At 39.2% G+C, this 20,695-nt stretch overlaps 1 protein-coding gene across 2 annotated transcripts in view; it reads left to right on the top strand.

Moving 5' to 3' along the window:
• SPIRE1 (spire type actin nucleation factor 1) overlaps window positions 1–20,695 on the top strand; it is a 133,877-nt gene that overhangs the window by 103,460 nt on the left and 9,722 nt on the right. Inside the window, exons 9-12 of one of the 2 annotated variants that reach the window (XM_075142125.1) lie at window positions 2,461–2,502; window positions 9,589–9,752; window positions 14,785–14,875; window positions 15,765–15,907. In XM_075142125.1, the coding sequence (XP_074998226.1) occupies window positions 2,461–2,502; window positions 9,589–9,752; window positions 14,785–14,875; window positions 15,765–15,907 (440 nt within the window). The remainder of the gene's footprint in view (window positions 1–2,460; window positions 2,503–9,588; window positions 9,753–14,784; window positions 14,876–15,764; window positions 15,908–20,695) is intronic. The other variant, XM_075142127.1, reaches the window with a different exon arrangement.

Here is a 20,695-nt window from a genome sequence, read left to right as displayed (position 1 = left end):
CGTTTCTTTCAAACATTCAATTTCAGTATTTTAGATGCTCTGCATCTGGGAACTATCACGTCCTCTCAGGGGCAGGAAATTTGATCTAATAGATCTTTAAAATTTCTAACTGATATAAATTACATCAAAACCATTTAGTAAACAGTTTCTAAATACAATGTTAAATTTTGGAGTATTACTGGTTAGGACTTCCTGGGCTGATTTCAGGGCATGGCCTCCAATGAGGGATACCTGTCTTCCACCAATTCTTCATTTTTTGTTAAAGAATTAAATTTTTGAGTTTTGGAACTGTGGTAATTCCCCTTCAGTCTAGTGAACTGTTTGGATTAAATGCTGTACTGGAGGTGCAAAAGAGGATGCATGCAAGTTTTATTTCCCAAGTGTTTATTTGCTGCTGTCATGAAGAAGAAAAAAGAGCAAAGGCCTTGAAGATAATTTTTGCTTCTGTTGAAATATGAGGTTTTGTTCTTTCTCACATTGAAATGATTGTTATGTCCAAAGTTCCTTTTAGAATAAAATGTGTTTGTGCAAAATTGGCAATGGAGTAATGCTAGTGACATTCAGTATGGTACAAATAGATCTGCCATATAGTTTAAATGACCACTGAATGTAATTCAGTGTAACAACATGTAAGGTAATGAGGTTTAAGGATTATAAATCTAAGTAGAAACACCATGTGGGACACTTGCACCATCTGGACAGAAATATTTGTTGCTATTAAAAAGAAAAGAAAAAGAGCATTAGAATGAAATATTTGGGAGTGTAAGGTACATTGCACATGTCCCAGAGTTACTCCTTGTTGCTCAGTTTATAGCAGTCAAGAGCACAACTACGCTTGACTATTGGGGTAGGGGGGATGTACTCTTGCAGTTCCTCCTCTGCGACATGGGTGGACCCATGGCATGTGTTTCCCAGCAGCCACAGGCTTTGTCCCTTTCTCTGCGCAACACATGCGTTCAGGTAAGATCTTCTCTACCCTGAGCTGCCACTGAGAAAAGCCAGCCTGTGGCTGGCCACTCTCAATCTAAAACTTCTTTGGAAATGGTAATTTAATCTTGGTAGCTGTTCTCACAAAGAGAGAGGTTTGAGCAGAGGAATTGGAGTGAGCTTTCAAATGACCTCATAAAATCATCAGAGTAAGCTTTTGAGACAAACACAGCCTTGAGGTACATGTCCTTTTAATTAAAAGCATGGATTTGTGACTCAAGCAAGTTGAGATAATGGAGCTTGGAGAAAATTTTGCTTCATGTACATGTTTTATCAACCTTCAGTTAGGACTCAGCATTAGGTGATAAACGCCCTTATGCTTTAAAATGTATTTGCCTTTATGCTAAGTTTGGACAGGGATTTAGATAACTGTTTCTGTAGCTGTTATCTGTGGCTGATGTTGTCTAGTTAATGAACTACAGGAAAAATACCCTGACTCCCAAATTTGGCTTTGAGTCAGCCACCTACTGCCGTCACCACTAGGTTTATTCTCATGAGCAAAACTGGTCCCAGAACAACCTTTTTTTAAACATCTTTTAAGGCAGTGGTATGTGTGGCTGACAGGCCCTTTCATACCAACTTGCGTGTTTATCAGTTGTCAAGTAAGACAGATAAGCTGATGTCAGTTTTGATGCGTTCTTGTACATTGTTGTCACTGGGCTTGGCCTGCTTATTTGGATTAACGCATTGAAATTTTGTTTTCAGTTGAGAAATATTGTAAGCGTCTACTCCCTGAATTACACTGGTTATTTGGAAATATAGATAGTTCTTTCCAGAAATAAAGACATCTGACCACTTTCTTATCTAGGAATAAAATGGTTAGAGGCCCAGAAAGAAGAGGATAATATTATGGCAACATTTTAAAGGCTAAGTCCACCTAAGGTTTTTAAAAAGAACAAGAATCAGCACAAATCACACTGTGTTCGGCCTTTTTTTCCATCCTTTTCAAGGAAACTACTGCTCAAGCTTAGCTTCAGTGTCTGTCTTTATTAGTTTAATTATAATCATTGGAGATTATGCTTAAAAAAATTAGAAATATCTTTATTTCAGGTCACTGAAACTTGTGTGAAATGTGGCTTTGTACTTTCAAATTTTTTCAGCTCTTTCTCTCTCTCTCTCCCCTCCCTCTCTCTTTTCCCTCTCCCCTTTGTCTCTCATTTTAATTGAAAAGATTCCATTTTTAAGATACTTGCCTTTTGTTTTGATATTTGATTTATTGAATTCCAAAAATCTCATTCTACAACTATACAAATATAGTTATAATTGCTCTGTTTGCAAGTCCCATTTATGCTACTGTAGTTTTCAGACTTTGAGCTTTACTACAGTAAAGCGATAGTATGTCTGACACATTTTGGATTTAGGCAACAGAATCCAAAATGCCTCAAGTGGAGTTAATCTTTTGTTTTCATTACCCCTCTGCTTTTCTAATAGCTGAATTGTTTTCTTTTTGTTGTTTTTGTTTCTTTTTTACAGCAATGCGGCCACTTAGCATGTCTTACAGTTTTGACTTGTCAGGTAAAAGGTGCAGCAACACCTGACGTGGTTATTGTGCTTTTGTGAAATTTGTTCCATTTGTTTGTTGAATTCCCATTTAAGAAAGAAACTTGAAGGGATTCTTCCAAGATACGGTCAGTGAAAATAAAAATTAAAATAAATTACTTATTAATACCTACATTTCCCTTGTCACAAAAGGATGCTTAGGTATAGGAAACAACTGTATTTGACCTGAAATAGAGTGCTGGAATTCTGTTTAAATAAATAACCAAAATAAGATGCCCCAGAGGTATTCCAAACTCTAAAAAGGATTGCAGAATACAGTGTCACCTTCAAGTCTGATTTACTTATTTATTAATCTGATCTTTGTGTCTTTACACAGATGACCATCTTTTGCAGTACGTCATTTCTCACGAGGATCCAAAAACTAGTTTTGAACTCATCTACCTTTCTAGATCTAATGAAATACACCTATGAATACTAATCTAGAAAGGAACTGTCAATTCTACTGAGTGTTTTTACAGTAAATGCTTTGTGAATCATGAAATCAAAGACGTGCACCCAAAAACTGTCCTTCTTTATGGTTAGCAAAGTAAGTTGCTAAGGTTTGCTGGTAGTAGCTGATGCAGAGGATTCGATAGCTGATCCTTCATCAACTATCTAATATAAAATTTAAAGGTTCCCCTTGGTGGGCCATTGGTTAGCATGTGCAGTAACTGTATGAACATGTTCTACTTCAGAGATAGCAACGTCAGAGAGAGTTTGTGCCTACTAGCCAGAAAATAAATTCATTCCTCCCTCATTGTGCACTAACTTTCCACAATGCACAGGCCCAAAGACTCTATCGTTGAGGTTGGAAATATTCTACATTAGCCTCAAGGGTTTGTCCACTGAGGACAGCTCTTATGCTGGCTCTTACCTAATTTGTCCTAGATGACTCCTGAGAAAACCAGTCTCCAAATAAATCCATGCTCTCATTTTATGAAGAAGCAACAGCAGCTGTACCCTCCCCGCTTCCTTCTAGTTGCACGTAGAAACATCTCATCTGGGACTTTTGCAGTTTTCAACCTCTGTTTCTCCATACACCCTTTAATCTCATGTGGTTATTTTCCCCATAGAAAAGCATAATCTGACTGAAATGCTAGCGTACTGTGAACTAGAAAGACCATAGAGAAGTTACTTGATTACTATAATATAAAAAATACAATAGTTTTGTAATATGGGAGCGAAGTTCACAAGTAACCTATCCATGAACATGGCTTCATGTTCTGGCTGAGCCAAGAAAACAGCTTGCCACTGTCAAGAGGTGAGGAGGGGCTCTTGCTGCTCCCTCTCCTCCCCAAGCTCCCCTCCAAGCATGTGACTTCACCTCCTCCTCTGTGCCAGTCCTGCTCATTTATTCACAAGATGACCTGGTTAAACTCGTGTATCCCAGGAACAAATACTTCTGGTTTTTTACAAGATTGGTTTTCTGCTATTTTAGTGATTTAAACCTGCTTACTATCTGATGAGATGATCAGAGAGCTGGCTGAGGGCAGATGATGAGCATGGGTGGATGGGAGGAAGGAATAGGCTCTCCCCATCAAAGGCGGTGGCAAGCTGTTAATCCAGCTCAAGCCCTTTTGTGAAACCTTACACTCATGGCATATTGTACAGCGACTACAGCTGTCTGGTGGGATTCAAATTATGTATGTACTTGGTATCATGTTTTACTCCACTGAAAGCTCAAGGGTCCTCAGGGGGTCAGATAATAGCATAAACAGGCAAACTTCAATTTTCAAAAAGTATTGTTGCTTTCAGATATGCCAAAAGTTCCTTCAGTTTTAAGACTATAAAACTGAATGTGACAGTGACCAACAAAAGGGAAATGTTCAGATCTGTCCTTCTACATGTGTCTGTCTGCTTCTTCTTTTGCCTTTCATTTCTAAGAATCCTGAGACATCCTCATTTGTTTAAATCCAAACAATATTTTGTAATATCTCCCTTCATAATCCATTAATTCATTACCATAATGTTTTTATGTTAAAGAAGTAGCTTCATAGCAATCTATACTGTCCTTGGATTTGCCCTTTTTGACTGACCACCGAAGAACTCTTCCTGTTTTCTTTATCCATCTTCCAAATGTGATTGGTTTTGGTTTTTCAAGTCATGTGGTTCTCAGCAAGTAGTATCATATGGTGTGACTGAGTGATCTGATAAATTGTCTTTAGAAGTAAATTCAGGATGATTAAAACATTCCAGTTAGGTAGATGTGAGACACCAGATGAGCAGTAAAAATGAAGTAGGTGGGCTGGGATGTCGATAGTAAGCAGATAAGCAGTAGTTTTTAATGTTGTTGCTTTGCGTGCTTTTACTTTTTTCATTATTTTGGAAGCGGGGAAGCTATACTGTGCTTTCATTCTGTGATCACTGTTTCCACATACTTGCTTTTTCACTGCTTTCATTGCTCTCTGCTTGATGGAATTGCTGTCATGAAAAGAACACAAACCAGCTGAAAAACAGAAGTGTTTCCTATTAAGTGCTAAAGGACAGGTGCAGGCTTTTATTATGCTTGCTGTCTTTGACTGGGATGATGCAGACCAATTCTGAGAAGACTTTTGCTGGCTCCGAGCCGGTGTAGCTGGTATGTCACACTGCCCGGCTCCATGCATCTCCCTGCTGTTGTCATCCTGAAGAGGAGAGGAGGGGCGCCTGGGGCCTCCTTGTACCCTGCTGCCGTTTCCTATCAGTAGAATAGAAGGAGCAAGCGGTAGCCACCTGTAATGAGAGTAATCTGAGAAGTACTCAGATATCGATTAGGGACCAGGGCAGCCATTGCCCACTTCCTCTAATAGAAAAATAGCTTAAAAGCAGCTTCGTTGCTATGCACTGCGTTGAATGCAGCTCCAAAGACCAGTCTTTCCCACTCCTAACACTCAAGTTCTTACCTCAAAGCTGTATGCATGGCTGCTTTGAAGTTGTTGCTTCAGAAACAGTTTGTAATTGGACGTGGGGTGGGGCAGGAGATAAGAAAACGAAACTGAAGCATTTAAACCCAAACTTCACGGGGATTGTTCCTGTTGTTCCCAACCCTGTGAGGTGATGTGTATCCCATGATCTGTGCCTCAGACCAGTGCAAGGAAGGAACTCCACCAGGTCCTGGTAATCTCTTCATTTAGATAACATGATAATAAATGTGATGCAAACACCAGCAAAAGACTGGCAGTTTGGTATACTGATTTATTAGTTTTCAGGTTTGACTTCAACATCTAAGTCCATTGAAAGGAACAGCACAACTCTGTTACCATTATTCATTATATAATCTTTCCCAGTATATTATCATCATCATAACTAGCAAAAGGTAAACCTGTATTAATTCTGCAAATCCATTTTAGCCTTCTTTTAAACTCAGTCTAAAAATGATAGGGTTGAGGAGTATATTTGCTGTATAGAACAAAATTCAGGTTTCTGTTGTCATTATTTGCCAAGGAGAGCTGGGTAGGAGGCAGACAGCGCATGGTTACATGACTGCAGTGGTTTGCATGTAATGTGTGGTCTGCTTAATTCCTTGTTTCGTAAGAGACGTAATCTTACATGTAAATAAAGGCGCATTTCATATTATCCTAGGGTGGGTTTTTTTTTGTCTCCCCCTCCTTAAGGCTAGTCAGGGAAGGCCAACACAAAGATCAAGTAATCAAATCAAGACCTTCTCTTCTTTCATTTGTCTGTTGTAATGATAGCTTAGAAGAAACTCAAAAGAAGCCAAACATATTCATCCAATTTGCAGGTACTGTTCATTGTACTTGCTGCCTGAAAACACGGAGAAATGACACTCTCCCAGTGTGTCTGACTCTCTAATAAAATCTTAAGCCCAGCCTGTTACTCACACAAGCCTTTTTAAGACATCATTTGAATAATCTTCAAAACATTTAGATGTTCTATGAAACTAGAGATTGTGAAACAACTATCCATTTAAAAAAAAAAAATTAGGTTTTGTATCAAAGAATTCTCCATGAATTTCTTCTGTCATATTCATTTTTATAAGCATTAGTCTATTGGTTATTTCCAACTTGTTATCCTGATTAATTTTATCTTGTTTATGATGATGTACGATTATTTGCCACACAGTAATGTTTCTGTTGCCTGAGTACATCACTAAAATAGCTTAAGCAAAGTAATAGTTTTTTGGTCTGTATATGCTAACAAATTCTGGTTTTAATTTTGGAACAAGTTATTTTTGTTGAAATCTGTTCACTGAAACTGTAAAATTTCATGATCCTTTCCTTAAATTATGATAATCCATTTATTCATGTATATCAGTTCTGTAAGTGCAGGAATGATAAACTGAACTTGAGCACTATCAACAAAACAGATTTTATAAATTGGATGGTTTTCTAATTTTACTTTTTTGTTGGTTTTTATTCTTTAGTGTTTGCAAGTTGTAAAAACACTCCCTGTTTTTTTTCCTTTAGGGGAAAGAATGGCGATAAATGACATTTCCTATTGAAGAGCCCTTCAAAACAAATACTATGTTGGATTGTCTTCTTGATTCACCTAAAACTTCTCTGATATTTCAAGAAGACTTATAAACCAATATATGAACAACTCAACAATATGTGTGAACAACTCATACGTGTGCGAATTTAAATAACAACTGGTTTAGGCTTTGTAGATAGTGATTGGCTACCTAAATTACCTCCAAAATGGATCAGAAATTTCCGTTTCTGGGGCCTAAAGAAATTGGGCCTAAATTCTTAGAAAACAAAACAAAAAAAACCCCCAAACAAACAAACCCAACAACAACAAAAACAAACAAACAAACAAAACACATACACACAAAAAAAAAAAAAAAAAAAAAGAAAAAAGAAAACAATTTATGATGTACCCTGGATATCCATTCCATCACCTCCCATAGTGCTAGGGGATGTCTGGTGGATGTTCCCTCCTCTTTCCTTTCCCCAGAGCTATCGTGTGTTTTATCTTTTTGGAAGGAGGGCAATACTGTTGGCCTTCCCATCATTTATTCTCCCAGTGAGTCCAACGGTGCTTACAGGCCATTCTTCACCATGCCTACCACCAGGCAGGGGAGTCACCACCCAGGAAGTTTTTGGGAGACGGGCACCATCTTTGGCTGTTGTGTTGGTGGTGCTGGGGCTGCTTCATTGGACAGTCTGTTCAGGAACCGCCCTGTGCAATCAAAAGACGAATCAAAGGTTTTTCTCCTGCTCATTTGGGAAACCCTGAGCTTCTTCAATCAACTCAGCTAATTATGAGGTCTCAAGAAGTGGTATTGGCAGCAGGGAGGTGAGGCAGTTCAGTTTTTGTTTTCCTGCTGTCGCTTTCTGGGATTGCTGAGCGGCTGTTAGAGCAGGAATGCATTTGATGTGGAGGACGCCCATGCTGTACTCGCAGAAATCTAGGAGGAAAAAAAAAATATGACCTATAAGCCATAGTCCTAGTCAGGACACCCATTAGCAAAGCCTTTGAAGATAGGAACTAAGGGTTAGAGAGTCTAAGTCTTTGATTGCAACTCTTTGTAGGGAGGACCTGAAGGCAGTAATAACACTGCAGTACACAGATTCATAGGCTTGGAATGTCACCATGACTGTAATAGTCCAAATAATTGCCTTTTCTTGCACTTCCAGTTGAAGGTATGATTTATAGAGGAACTATATTACATCCCCTGTCCTTTCTAGCTCAGTTTCCAGCATTTAACAATAACCTAATTAATTCTTTAAAATATATGTTGATTTAACTTACTCCTCTTCTTATTTATTTTCAATAGCTGCTCCGGTGAGAATGTTGTAAAACAGACCTACTGCTGCAACTGAGGCTTTATCTAGACTGTGTAGTTTTAACTTACCTAGTGCAAGAACGGCTTTTATCAATGCAAATTGTGTTGTAGCAGCAGTGACCGTGTCTGTTTATACCAGGGCAACTATGTTAATAACTCCAAATAATGTGTGAGTACTTACATTGTTGGCACTGGGAATATCTGGGTGATATCATTTCTCTGTCATAGTCCTCCCGGTAACCTAAGGTACAAGTCATTTGACCTTCTGTGCCTCTTTTCACCATGTATAAAAATGGGAATAACAACTCGTCATTACCTTAGCCTTAAAATACCTGGAGGTACTTTGTTATTACAAGACTGGGGAAGGAGTCCTGTAATTACATGGGTAGAAAAACACATTTGTAGAAAGACCAGATGCTTAGGCATACATGCAAATGGGAGATTAAAAGCTTCTCTTCCTTCTCCCTCCAACATAATTTTCTTCGGATTGGAATACTGCACTTTGTACTTCTACAGGGATAAAACTGATTTATCAGACCAAACTCTAAGCTATCCTAAAATATCAAAGCCTAGGTCATTATCTTAATGTCTAAGCTAAGCTAGGCTAAGCACAGCAGACCCAATGCTTACGTTATCCAAGATGCATCTTCATTGCACACTGGCAGAAATCCCAAGTAATTTACTCAGTGGAGTTACATCCTTGTAAAAGTCATGTAGACGAAGATAGAGCTGGAGCCTCATGTTTCTGCTGTTACATGAAGATTTGACATCACAGACATGTTTTTAATACTAATGACCATGCAAGCCTAAGAATTGTGCATATTTTTGATGAACACTAGTTATTTAGCTCTTTTTCATTCCTTTTCCGTATACTGCAGAATAAAGTGTAATTCTGTCCTCACAGGAAAAACTAGGTTTACTCCATGCTAAACCTCCTAATTTCTGTGTGGCGTTGTCTTCAGATTCAGTGGAAACCCACTTGTCCAGATACAGTTGTGCATTCTTCTGATACTTGTTATATAGTTAATCATAGACTATGAATTGAAGGAAGAATATTTTCGGGGTTTTTTTTAAAGTTGATTGGTGTTGGTCTGAGGTTGGTTTTTGGTATTGTACTACTGTTTTTTCCACTGCTTTCATTCTTTCATATTGCTTTTGTACCACAAGCCATTGCCTGTAGTTCTCTGAGCAATGTATTGCTAAAGTAAAATAATTGCACACATATAACTATCACAATAATTTTTTTCCTTTTGTGTGTGTTTTCTTGACAGTAAGATTTGAGAGGCAAAATAAAAATGAGGTCCAAACACCAATTGTTCTGTTTCTTTTGCTAGATGTATCTACGCCAGAGGCTGGAAGAAAATTAGTGGATGCCTCTGTAGTGAATGGTGGCCTGGCACCACAAGGAAAGCAGAATGGGGCCACACAAGGGACAGTACAACGCAAGAGACTCCTTAAGGCTCCCACGTTGGCTGAACTTGACAGCTCAGATTCAGAGGTAAAAAATCAGGACACAACTTGCTTCTCAATTTGTCAGAATTGAGTCTTATTCCTTAATTTGCTGAACTGATCAGCTGAGAAGTGACTTTGCAGATGATCATCTGAATTTTCCATGACTGCTTTGTCAGCCCACAGAACTTCAAAAATACTAGATCAGACCTCAAAAATGAGAATATTCATTTAAAAGGTTAAATGCTAATTTTGGCCTTAAACCCAGTATTTACTTATTTTTCTAAATGCCCAGTATCTGTCCACAGTGTATATATAGCAATTATGCTTTTGGGAATGCAGGCAAAGGTGTTGCACCCTTCTGGCACCCATGCAGGAGCTGTCACTAAAGGACTCAGATGTGAGGCCAGCCTCACCGTACCAGCTGTTAAATAAAGAGCATCAGCTGTGCCGGAGGGGTTGCAGTTTGGTGCAAATGTCATTGCGTTAGTTTGCTGTATAGCAAACACCCAACAAATGGGAAGTAACACCCAACAAATGTTTCACAGATGAGGACAAGCAAATACCACTTAGGTGGAGAAACAACTTTGAATCCATCCTCTCTCAAATGGAGAGTTAAAGATTCAAAAAAGCATAAGAAGGAGAAAAGCTTAAAAAAGCTCTCTAGCTTAAAAGCTGCATTGTATATGATCCTCAAGAAGTACCAACATTACATCCTCCAGAAGTACCAACATTACATCCTCAAGAATGAGCTTTGTCTTCTTGGACCAGTAGTATTATTAATTGAGTTTGGACCTTTCTGAAAGTTAAGCTGTCTGGAAAGCCCATGCAGGCAGGGTTTATTCACAGAGGCTAATTTTGGCCTGGGGAAGGCAGTCTTCCCTGACTTTCTTTCTCTCCAGTAAATGGGGAAGGAGGGGTTTCCTGACAGGGCACCTACAAAGGCGTCTGAGCTGAAAGATAGGAGGCTGGGGAGAAATATATGTGGGGAGAAATTTATCTCTTTGCATACTTTCTTGATCTGTGAAACGTTGGCCCTCTTTGTATTAGGGGTTATCCTATGGGTGACTTGTGTGGGTGCATAATTTGGTGCATCTATTCTGAAAGCAGAAGAGATTTGCATTCTGAAATCTCTCAGCAGTCTTTAAAATTACAATAGAGGCTATATGAGGTTTTTAATATGAATGAAACTGGGCAGGATGCAGGAATATTAAGACCTGTCAATGAGAGTTGGATCTTGAACTTACAGCTTCCCAGCTTGTAGCTCCCTGCATCCTGAAGCTAATGCAGCATATTTCACACGGAAAAATGAGCAGAAGTCAGTAAAAAAATTTTGTAAAGGGAAATGTGAAGTGATTCTTGTAGGAGGGAAAAATAAGATGTCTGACTGTGACTATTGATTAGGGAATACTGTCTAGGCAAGCAAAGTTGTATAGAATAAGCTCTGGAACGTACAGCAAAAGATAAATTGAAAATAAATCGGCCACATCGAGCTGTCGTAGAGAACAGATGCTGTACTGGTTTGAGTCAACAGAAGTAGCTGGTAAAGCAATTAAGACGATTAAGATGCTCAGCAGAGTACTGGTTGGGGCTCAGGAACAGTGCTAAAGTAGTGTAAATAAACAAACTTGAAGAGAGTTTGGGTGAAATTTTCCGAGCTGACGAAGGGGGTGGAACATAGAACATTTGAGGAAAGTGAAGATCGCTTTGTCAAAATGCCTTATTTCTTTCCTGACTTTTACTTTGTATGTCACACACAGAAGAGCATATGTGTTGTCCTGATTGCCTATAAATGACTCGGCTACCTCTTTGCCTGCAATTTGAATTGGGCTTAACCTATTTAGAGTTACTCACTGGGAGTTAAATTATGACTATGTTATGCCCTAATTACAGGCTGCAAATATCTACACTGCTGAGCTGTGGACCTCCAAATGAGCTATGATGCAGATGCATTTTCTTTCCCCTGCATCCCCTTTGTTCTTCTCTCAGCTGTGTTGTGATGCAGACTATGCCCCAACACTCAGTGTTACCAGCCAGAGGTGAAAGGGAAGGTCTGATAGAGCCCTATGCCCATTTGCTGGCAAGGATGAATATTGTACAAACGGTTCCTGCTTTCTGTCTTTGCTTTTTTCTGCATCGCCACTAGAATCACAGTTTCAGAGTGGGGAGTTGGAAGTGCCATTTTGCTTTGTGTGGCTAAAAGAAGTAGCAATCTAATAGTGATTTTTGATACAGATGTAAAAATGGTATCTTCCTAATGAAGCTACAGCTATCCGGACAAAAATCATGTCAGTAACATATTCAAATGTTTTAAGGTGATGCCTTTAAAGCTGCAGCTTTCTCAGTACACGTAAAATTCTAATTGTTTAGCGCTCTGTGCAGAAGTGCGCAATCCCAGATGTTGGGTTGATCCAACTTCAAATGTAAAATGTCAGATAGGCTACCATAATAATCAACAGTTACTGTATTGATATGAAGAAATTCATACCATGGTTCATCAGTGGTTCCTACACAAGATTTTATTCTCAAAAAAGCCTTCCATGTTTGAGAAATCGTGGGACAGTAATAGCATTTTCAATGCATGTGTTTATGCACAGAAAAAATAATTTGAAATGACAAACCAGGAATACCTGTTGTCCAAGTAGGATGATATGTCAAATTTAACATACTCCTGGCTTCCGTTCTCCCTGGGTTGTTGTTTATACTTACTATTTTTTATACTTAGCCATTGGCTCTGACAATTCATTCCTTCTCATTCGTTAGAATAAGAAGTGTAGCTTCTGGAATTTTTCTTGTAGGTCTTTACTATGGAGGAGCCCCTTACTCTCTATTTTTGTCCATTTCTTTCACTGTTTTTTTTGAGACTCCTAGGCCACTGAAGTAGCCAGTGTTCATCCATTACTAATGAAGTAACTAGAAATCTTTCACAAAAATGGGAGCAAGATGGAGACATCTGTGTGCTACATGTGACTGAGACATCATGTCCATCTCAAGTTCAGAGGTGGAATGAAGAATGGTCAATAGCTATTTCTTCCCACTGAAAGGTGGCAGTTAGCAAAGTTAGATGGACATGTGAAACATTTCTGTAATCCCTATTTTACAGTTTTACGTTAAAATATATGTAGGCTTTTGATATTTTCAGGTGTGCACCTTGTTTTGTCTCCCTTCTCTCTGTGCCAATGTTTCAGACACAGGAAAAATGGAAGAAAAAGGAGAACAAAAAACCCCAGAAAAGCATGTAAATAAACTCAATGCATAGACTGTTGCTTGAATCAGCATAAGATACTGACAACCGAAGCACTTACAATTTTTAGTCAGGACCAGATAGGGACCCACAGAACGAGAGACTTCTCTAGAGCAAGGATTGCTTGGATTGTGCTCCAGAGACAGCTGTTCCCCACCTGCTCCTCAAAAAGCCCTCTCTGAAGCCCTGGCTGCTCTTCATTCATAAAAATGAGCAGCACAGCACCATGGTTATGTTTTTTAATTGACAGCTTACTTAGTTCTTCATCTTAGCTTGTTAGCTTCTCTGGCAATGGGAAAGTAATCTTCTGCTCAGAAGAATTTAACTTCTACAAAGTGAAAAGTTTAGTAGCTCCCTTTGTACAGGGGTTATTCTCCTTCACAAAATTTAAACGTTTAACTCCAGACTGGTGAACACTGTTGCACCCCTTCTAAAGAACAGTGCATCCAATTGTCTTGCAAGTTCTCCAGTGGTCTTTTAAGGCAACCATGCGACATGAAGCAATGATATGCAAAGCTAAATGAGCTAGCTCTGTAGCTAAACTGTACTGGTTTCTGGAAATAAAACAGCTGATGTAGCTAAACGTGCTGCTCAAACTTTCCTACAAGCTTCCTATCGCAACTGTTTTCTGGCGTCATGCTTGATATGTTAAAATGAATATATTGTTTTGGGATCTGAGCTGGTTTGAGTCCCTTTGCAGAATACTATGTTGTGGCATATACGTGGGAACAGTGTACATCACAGTGTCCTCACATAAAACGCATACCCTTGGGCTAAGCATAAAGTACAGATCACCTGATGGGAATTTGTAGAGGCCTCTGTCCCGTGATGCATGGTACTCATTGAGGTGATCCTGCCAGCTTTTCTTCTCTGACTTGCTGTTACCAAAGAAGGCAAACTTTCAGCCAGTGGAGGTTTTTCTGTTTGTGATTCACGTAACTAAGGAAATGTGTGAGAGAGAAGCTCAGCCACTTGCTGGATTTTAGAGCAGGTCACTTGTTTGATCTGTCAATCTTGACAACTTAAATGATGTAAGTCTCCTTGGTTAAAAGCATTCACATTAGAGCAAAAGAGCATTCACGCTCAGTCCTCCAACTCTGTTCCTTTGGGAGGCTCCTGTGATGGTCTGTATCTTGCTGGTATCTGGTGGCTGAAGACAGAGGTTTTAGGTGAAAGCAAAGGATTTAATAATGCTTTAGATAGCTGAAAGGTGTTAGTCAAATCCTGTTTCACTTTCATTCATCTTGCAGGAATTGCTCTTGGCTGTGGTGATGAAACATGCTTATATAATGAACGAAATTTCTTTTAAATACAAAAGAAAGGAGAAACGCACCAGGATCAGGGATTAGAGAACAGTGCAGTGGAGATCAGATTAATTTCTCTTTACCTGAGTCACTTGTATGAGTGGCTCTCATTCCTTTGGAGACCAGAGAAATCTAAGTGCTGATTCCTTGCTAGTGTGAGACATAAAGTTGAGTTAATGTATCTGCTGTAGCTGCAAACCCTTAGAAGTCCTTGAATACAACGAGGAAAATTAACAGGTTACAATGGATTCATGCACCTTTCTTCTGATCTTGTTCTTTCATGCGATAGTTAAATACACTGAATTCCAACTACGTACCGTTTATTCCAGTTTCTAAAAAAACTGAGCGCTGAAAATTCCATTTACTCAGTGCTGTGTAGGGTCAATGTTTTTCTCAGGACTTCTTCTAGGGCTTTGAGTGATTGAATGGTGCAAAATACCTTTGATGGCTTGTGATTTCTGTGGGCTAAGAAGCAGTAAGAGAAGAAAAAACAGTCCCTGAGGAATTCTGTTTCTTTTCGTCTTGCCACACAGGAGGAATCAGTGCACAAATCAGCAAGTAGCAGCAGCATCTCCCCCTCACAAGTGGAAGACCCCTCGCAAGAAGGCACCAGCAGCAGAAAGAGTGAGTTTTGATGAGAGAGCCCAGTGGCTGCTTTTACCCACTTCTCTTGTCTTCTGTTCTATGAACTTTGTCTGAAACTTTTATAGAAAGCTGAAGCTGAGTGTTGTTAATGCAATAAATCTCTAAAGCTGAGCCCTAGAACCTGCTGAATAGGTCAAATGTGATTAACGATTGGAAGGCATTAGCCTACAGTATATGTGGATATCTTTGTGAAACAGAAGGTGGTTTCGTACTTGAATTTGATGTGGAACTGTAGAGGAAGTCAGAAGTGAATGGGGGGTAGTTTAGCTATTCTCATCTCATAAAAGGATTTGTTGCTGCAGAAACACATTCTAACCTAAGACCAATTTAAAAGTTTCCTGCATCTCTGTCACCGTGGCAGTGAATGTACTTGTTTGAAAGACACATAGCAATCACCAGTATTTCTCATAAGTACTTACTGGGAAGAGGGGAGGATCTGTTCTTTTTTTTCAGGCACAGTTATTGTAGGCTTTACTGTGTAACAATATTTTTCATTTGTTTCAAAGTGTTTCAGTTTCACTGGAAAGGCTTTGTAATGAAACAAGTAAGCTGTGCATGTATTTTCTGTGCACGATGGTTGAATAAATAGAATAAGCCAATACCCTGAAACACTGAATTTATATACAATGGTAACTGGACAGTAGCATGCCTGGGGTGTACACTAGTTTTATGAGTATTCCTACTCTCTCAATCTGGAAAATGTGATGAATGTGATACCTGTCTTGAAGATGCTCTGAGTATGGATGTGTAACTTCAGCCACCAGTAGTGGGAATTCTAGCAAATCAGTGGCTGGTTTACGTACTTAGCAATGTTATCCAACAGTCTGTCTTACAAGAACTAATTTTTTTATGCTGGTTGAATCTTTAGTGCCTCCGAAGTTCTTGCCCATATCATCTACACCACAGCCTGAGAGACGGCAGCCACCTCAGAGACGACACTCCATTGAAAAGGAAACACCAACCAACGTGAGACAGTTCCTACCACCTTCAAAACAGAGCTCCAGATCACTTGTAAGTGGAGTGGGTGGTAGGAGAGAGAAAAAGAGGCATGCTAAGAGTATAATGAAAATTAAAACTTGGCTTCAGTGTGATTAGAACTTGACTCAAAGAAAACTCCTCAATTCAGAAACAGCTCTTGGCTACTAAAGACGTTTTGAAATCAAGATTTGAACTTTGTCTCTCTAGCATATTTATGCAAAATCCCAGGTACAGGTGCCTCAGAAAACATTTGCACTTTGATTAGGACTCTGAGTAAAGCCACGTGCCTTGATTTTATTTCAGAATGTTACCAAAACAGACTAACTTCACGTTACTGATTTTCCATCTCAATAGAGACAATTCGAAAGCAGTGGATCTATTTTGCGATTTGGGGGAATTTTTTAGTTGATGGAAGTATTTTAGTTAATGGCTGAATGATTGAAATGGTTTCTTTTCTTCCCACCTTAAGAACTTGTGTGGTAATGTTTATACATGTGAAAGCTCTTTCAGTAATCCAAATCAAGGTTTGTCTATGTTGCTTTGTTGAAGTTACTGAGGCAAAAACCTGTATTACTGCTTGAAAAGAAAGTACAGTACATTTGATCAATTAGCTTTAATTGAGAGCTGTTTTCCAACAGAGTATAAACAGCAAAGGGTATGAAATCCTGGTTCTTTTATGCTGACACACTGATTAGTGCTTTGTAATTTCATGCAGGATATGTTCCTCGTCTCTTTTCCTACCAGCAGGGTTTTGAAGTATGCCCCATGAGGTGCTGGTGAATAGAGAAATCGATAAACACATCCTAGTTTTGACAGGAAGGGAATATTCGCTCGCCCCGACTTGTAGTGCAGTGGTATTAATGGGCTTTGAAGAGTGTTTTTGTTGGCCCAAGAGATGGTGGCCAGGATCCAAACCTATTAGATGATGAAGTTGAATGGTAACAAGAAAATAATCTCCAAATATTCCCACAACATGCTTCGTCCTCTTCTTTTCAGAGGGTCTGCTGGATTTTTATTATATCCTTCCAAGAAGAATGTAGTTTCTCATTCCAGGTGAAGGTCAGGTAGTAGTGTGTTGATAAACGCACAATACAAGTAGACTTCTTCTGCCAAAGTGAACTTGGAGCAGAACATATTGCACCAGAACCAAGCTGGAGGGTTACTTCAGCATGAATTTGAAGACACTGTCATATAAAATGGACTGCCCTGTCATTGCCTGCTGCACTCACTATGTGTTGAAGCACAAGCTTTATTTTCTGATAAGCCCAGAGTCATGAACAGACATATTGTTTAAAGGGAGGAGGGGAGAAAGCATTATATGTTATACTGAGGCATTTGCTCCATCACATTTTTAGCGTATCTAAATATGTTACATCGTAATACTGATCTCATATCATGTATTTGAGGGGATCATGCAACTTAAAAATCTTATATATGAAGCCGTTATTTTAAATAGGTCAACGAAGTTCTTAACAGGACCTTTTAACCACATAAGTATTTTCCTTCTGTCAGTCTGTTCACTGACATATCCCTAGAAAGATATATACAAAATAAAACCATTGCAGAAAAACTAATTCAATTATTCCACTCCCCCTTAAAAATACTAAAGGAAAAGGGAGAAAAAAGCTTTAGATAAGTCAGGCTAACGTGGGAACACATGGGAAAGGTTTTACTAGTATCTTTTGTGCTTGGGGTTTTTTTGTTTTGTCTTGTTTTGGTTTTTTTAATCTTCAGAGCACTGTCACCTAGCTTGGTTTTGGCTATGAAGTGAGAAAGAAGGAAAATCAGTAGTGAAATGATGTTCTGTTACTAAGAACCTATTTTATTTGGTGCCTAGAGAGCTAATTCTTTAACTTGGCAATAGTGCCCTCTAGGGTGTGACAGACAACTCCCACAGTACTTTTGTTTTTAGTTTTGGTAGGTGGTTTCTGATATGCTGGCACTGGCCCAGTTCCACTCTTTGGCTTACTGCAAGTCTTTCCTTCCCTGGAGAGAGGCCAGCTTCTTTCAGTGGCTGCGCCAGATGCTGCATATGTAACATTGCCGTTCCTGGAGTGAATGCTTCTCAATAAGTGTAGAATATTATTTCCTTTTTATTTGACTTCACACTTCTTCATCCCTTCCTCCAGGATTGATGGAGTTTCATTTCTTATCACCTGCTCCTGTGACCGCAGTTTCTCTTCAAGGTGAAAGAGACCTCGTCAATAAATAGTCCTCAATGCCAATGAAAACAGGCAGGGGTTTGCTACAGTCTTTTAGCAGGATTAGCAAGAAACTGGTCTGTCTTGCATACTAACGACGGTTTTGTGAACTGGCAACTCACCAGAGTTAGACCTAAGTAGGTGGGGAGGGGAAACAAACTTGGAAAAATGCCAAGCATAGTCCTTTTGATATGTCACCCTACCGGTGCTACATGGAAAGGCAGGGCAGCTCAGTGATTTTGGGGGGGGTCAGCCCTGGTGGTGTGCTTGCTGTAGTGAGCTGACCTGGTGCCTAATCAGTGAGAGGAAGCCAGTGTCCTGAGATGTACATATGGATGCCTTTGTAGTCTGTTTGCTTTTTTAATTATTATTATTATTATTATCTTTTTTTTTTCATGACCCAGAGGACCAAAGCTAATGGTTTCATTTATACACAGCATTCGCTTCTCTGCTTCCTATCTATTGTTCAGGTTCCTAGGATAACCAGTTTATTTCCAAGGATGACTTTCAGACCACTTTTTTCAACTATGCAAACAGCTTCTCTGCTCAGCTCTCATCCCATTGAAGCAGCCATGTGTGGGGTGGCAGGGGCTATGTACTATCTCTGTGAGAGAGCTTTTGCCAGCAGGTGGAAACCCGCAAAGGTTTGCCTCTTTTTGCTGGCTTTGGAAATCACCTTCACCAGCATGTTCCCTCCTAGGGGAGCACTTCCTAAGCTGTGGCAAGAATTAAAGCTTAGGCCGGGGTATTGCACCTGATTGACATTGATTTCAATGTGTGTAGGATATTTGTGTGTCTTCAATCACCTCACGGGAAAAAGAAATCAGTTCTGAAAGGACAGCAAACTAAAAATGCAACATCACAAGATTATCAATGGGACAGACCTTAAATGTTACAGCACGTGAAGATCCTGCAGCAAAAATCCAGCAAAACTATTATAATCCTTGGACTATGTCGAAAAGAATAAGGTTTTGTGTTTCTGACAAGATACACTATGTAGAATGGAAGGGCATTTGCAATCTGTTTTACTTGAAAACCTACATATGGTTTTGGTCCTCAGCACACTTAAGTATCAGAACCTGCAGAATAACTAATAGCTATGTACCAGGGAAGGCAAATCCACTGAAAAGAAAAACTGATTCATTTACCCTACCCCTATGTAGAATTGAACATGAATAATTTAATTTTTTCCTTCTTTTTCTTGTCCCAACCAATAAGTGAAAGTGTGAAACCTGTTGCAGGAGAGTTTATAGTTGAGATATCCAGCTGACTTCTTAGAAACTTTTAGTCTGCAAAAGCAACGAGAGTTTAGACTGCTTAACTAATTGTGAATTGCAGAATTCAGAGACCAATCCGGCACTTGTTCATATTGCAGTTTACTAGGGCAGCTTATTTGAATGCCTACTGACATCCTTTAACGAGAAGTTTTACAAGGAATATATTAGTGTAAAAATGTGTTAGTCATAGGACTTATTAGGTGTGTGTTTGCTGAGAATGACCTACAAAGCACTTTATTTCACATAATGGATATGTAATTCTTACTACCTGCTTTTCCTGAGTAAAAAAAATTACACATATACACCTTAAGCTATTACGGTGTATATAATAAGATTGCACAGTCAAAGTGTTAAGCCAATTCTCATGAGGATCATGGAAACTTCAAGTTCAAAATAGTATTTTTAAGTAAGATTTTTTTCCCTTTAAAAATAAGAATACTGTCTTTAATATTAAAATGAGTATTGAGTACAATTCCAGAAAATCAAGACCATTCAAACCACATTTTGTCTTTAGTATGTTCTGTTGTATGCAAGTGTTGCAGAGAGCTGAAGTTCTCTCACTTGGAGCTGCCTAACTTGCGTGCAGGTTATTGTTGGAAGTTTGAGCAATAACTCCTAAGCATCATTGTTTAATGAAGTTTAGTCAGTGCTTAACGTAATTTTAATTAATCTCAATGCCTTAAAGCTAGTGATGAAACAAAAGATTTTCTCGTGTACTTATTTCTATTCCAAAAAGGAAAAAAAAAATCAAGCAGTTTTCTGAAATCAGCATAATATTTATCTTTCATTTAATGTTGCATTAACATTTTGTTGTCCTTGTGTAACCTCTGGAATTAAAACATTAGCATTTAAACATGTGAACATTTTCTATGTTTCCCCTGTTGCCTGCTAGCTATTTCTATTTGCTTTATTGATAATCATTTTCGATTGGTACAACAACTGGCCCACACTATTCCCCTAGTACCTGCTCTACACCTATAGCAGATCCGCAGACTTTCTTCAAAGGAGCGCTATTCCCTGACGTCATCGTTCTGTAAATTAAAGGAATGGGCGTTCATGAGGGGGAAGGAAGAGCTTCAAGTAAGAAATGTATTTCTAAGGGACTTAAAGCTCTGATTGATTACAAGCATTCGGTCAGCCTCATTCACCTGGGACAGTTTCTCTCAGTCTCCCACGATGCAGAATCGAGGGTTTCGCTGGCATTGTGTGCATCACGCTTTCCCACCCACTTCCTCGCCCGTCTCGCCCCAGCCTTCAGCCGTGCCTTCTCCATAGCGAGGCAGTTGCTATGGGAAGAACCCAGAATGAAACGCTGGGAGCTGCCGGTTAGCTGTAAGGTTGCT

This window comes from Calonectris borealis, chromosome 2 (genome assembly GCF_964195595.1).
Source record: "Calonectris borealis chromosome 2, bCalBor7.hap1.2, whole genome shotgun sequence".
Lineage (NCBI taxonomy): Eukaryota > Metazoa > Chordata > Aves > Procellariiformes > Procellariidae > Calonectris > Calonectris borealis.
The sequence above is the reverse complement of the archived record's forward strand: the minus strand, read 5'-3'. Positions and strand labels throughout refer to the sequence as shown.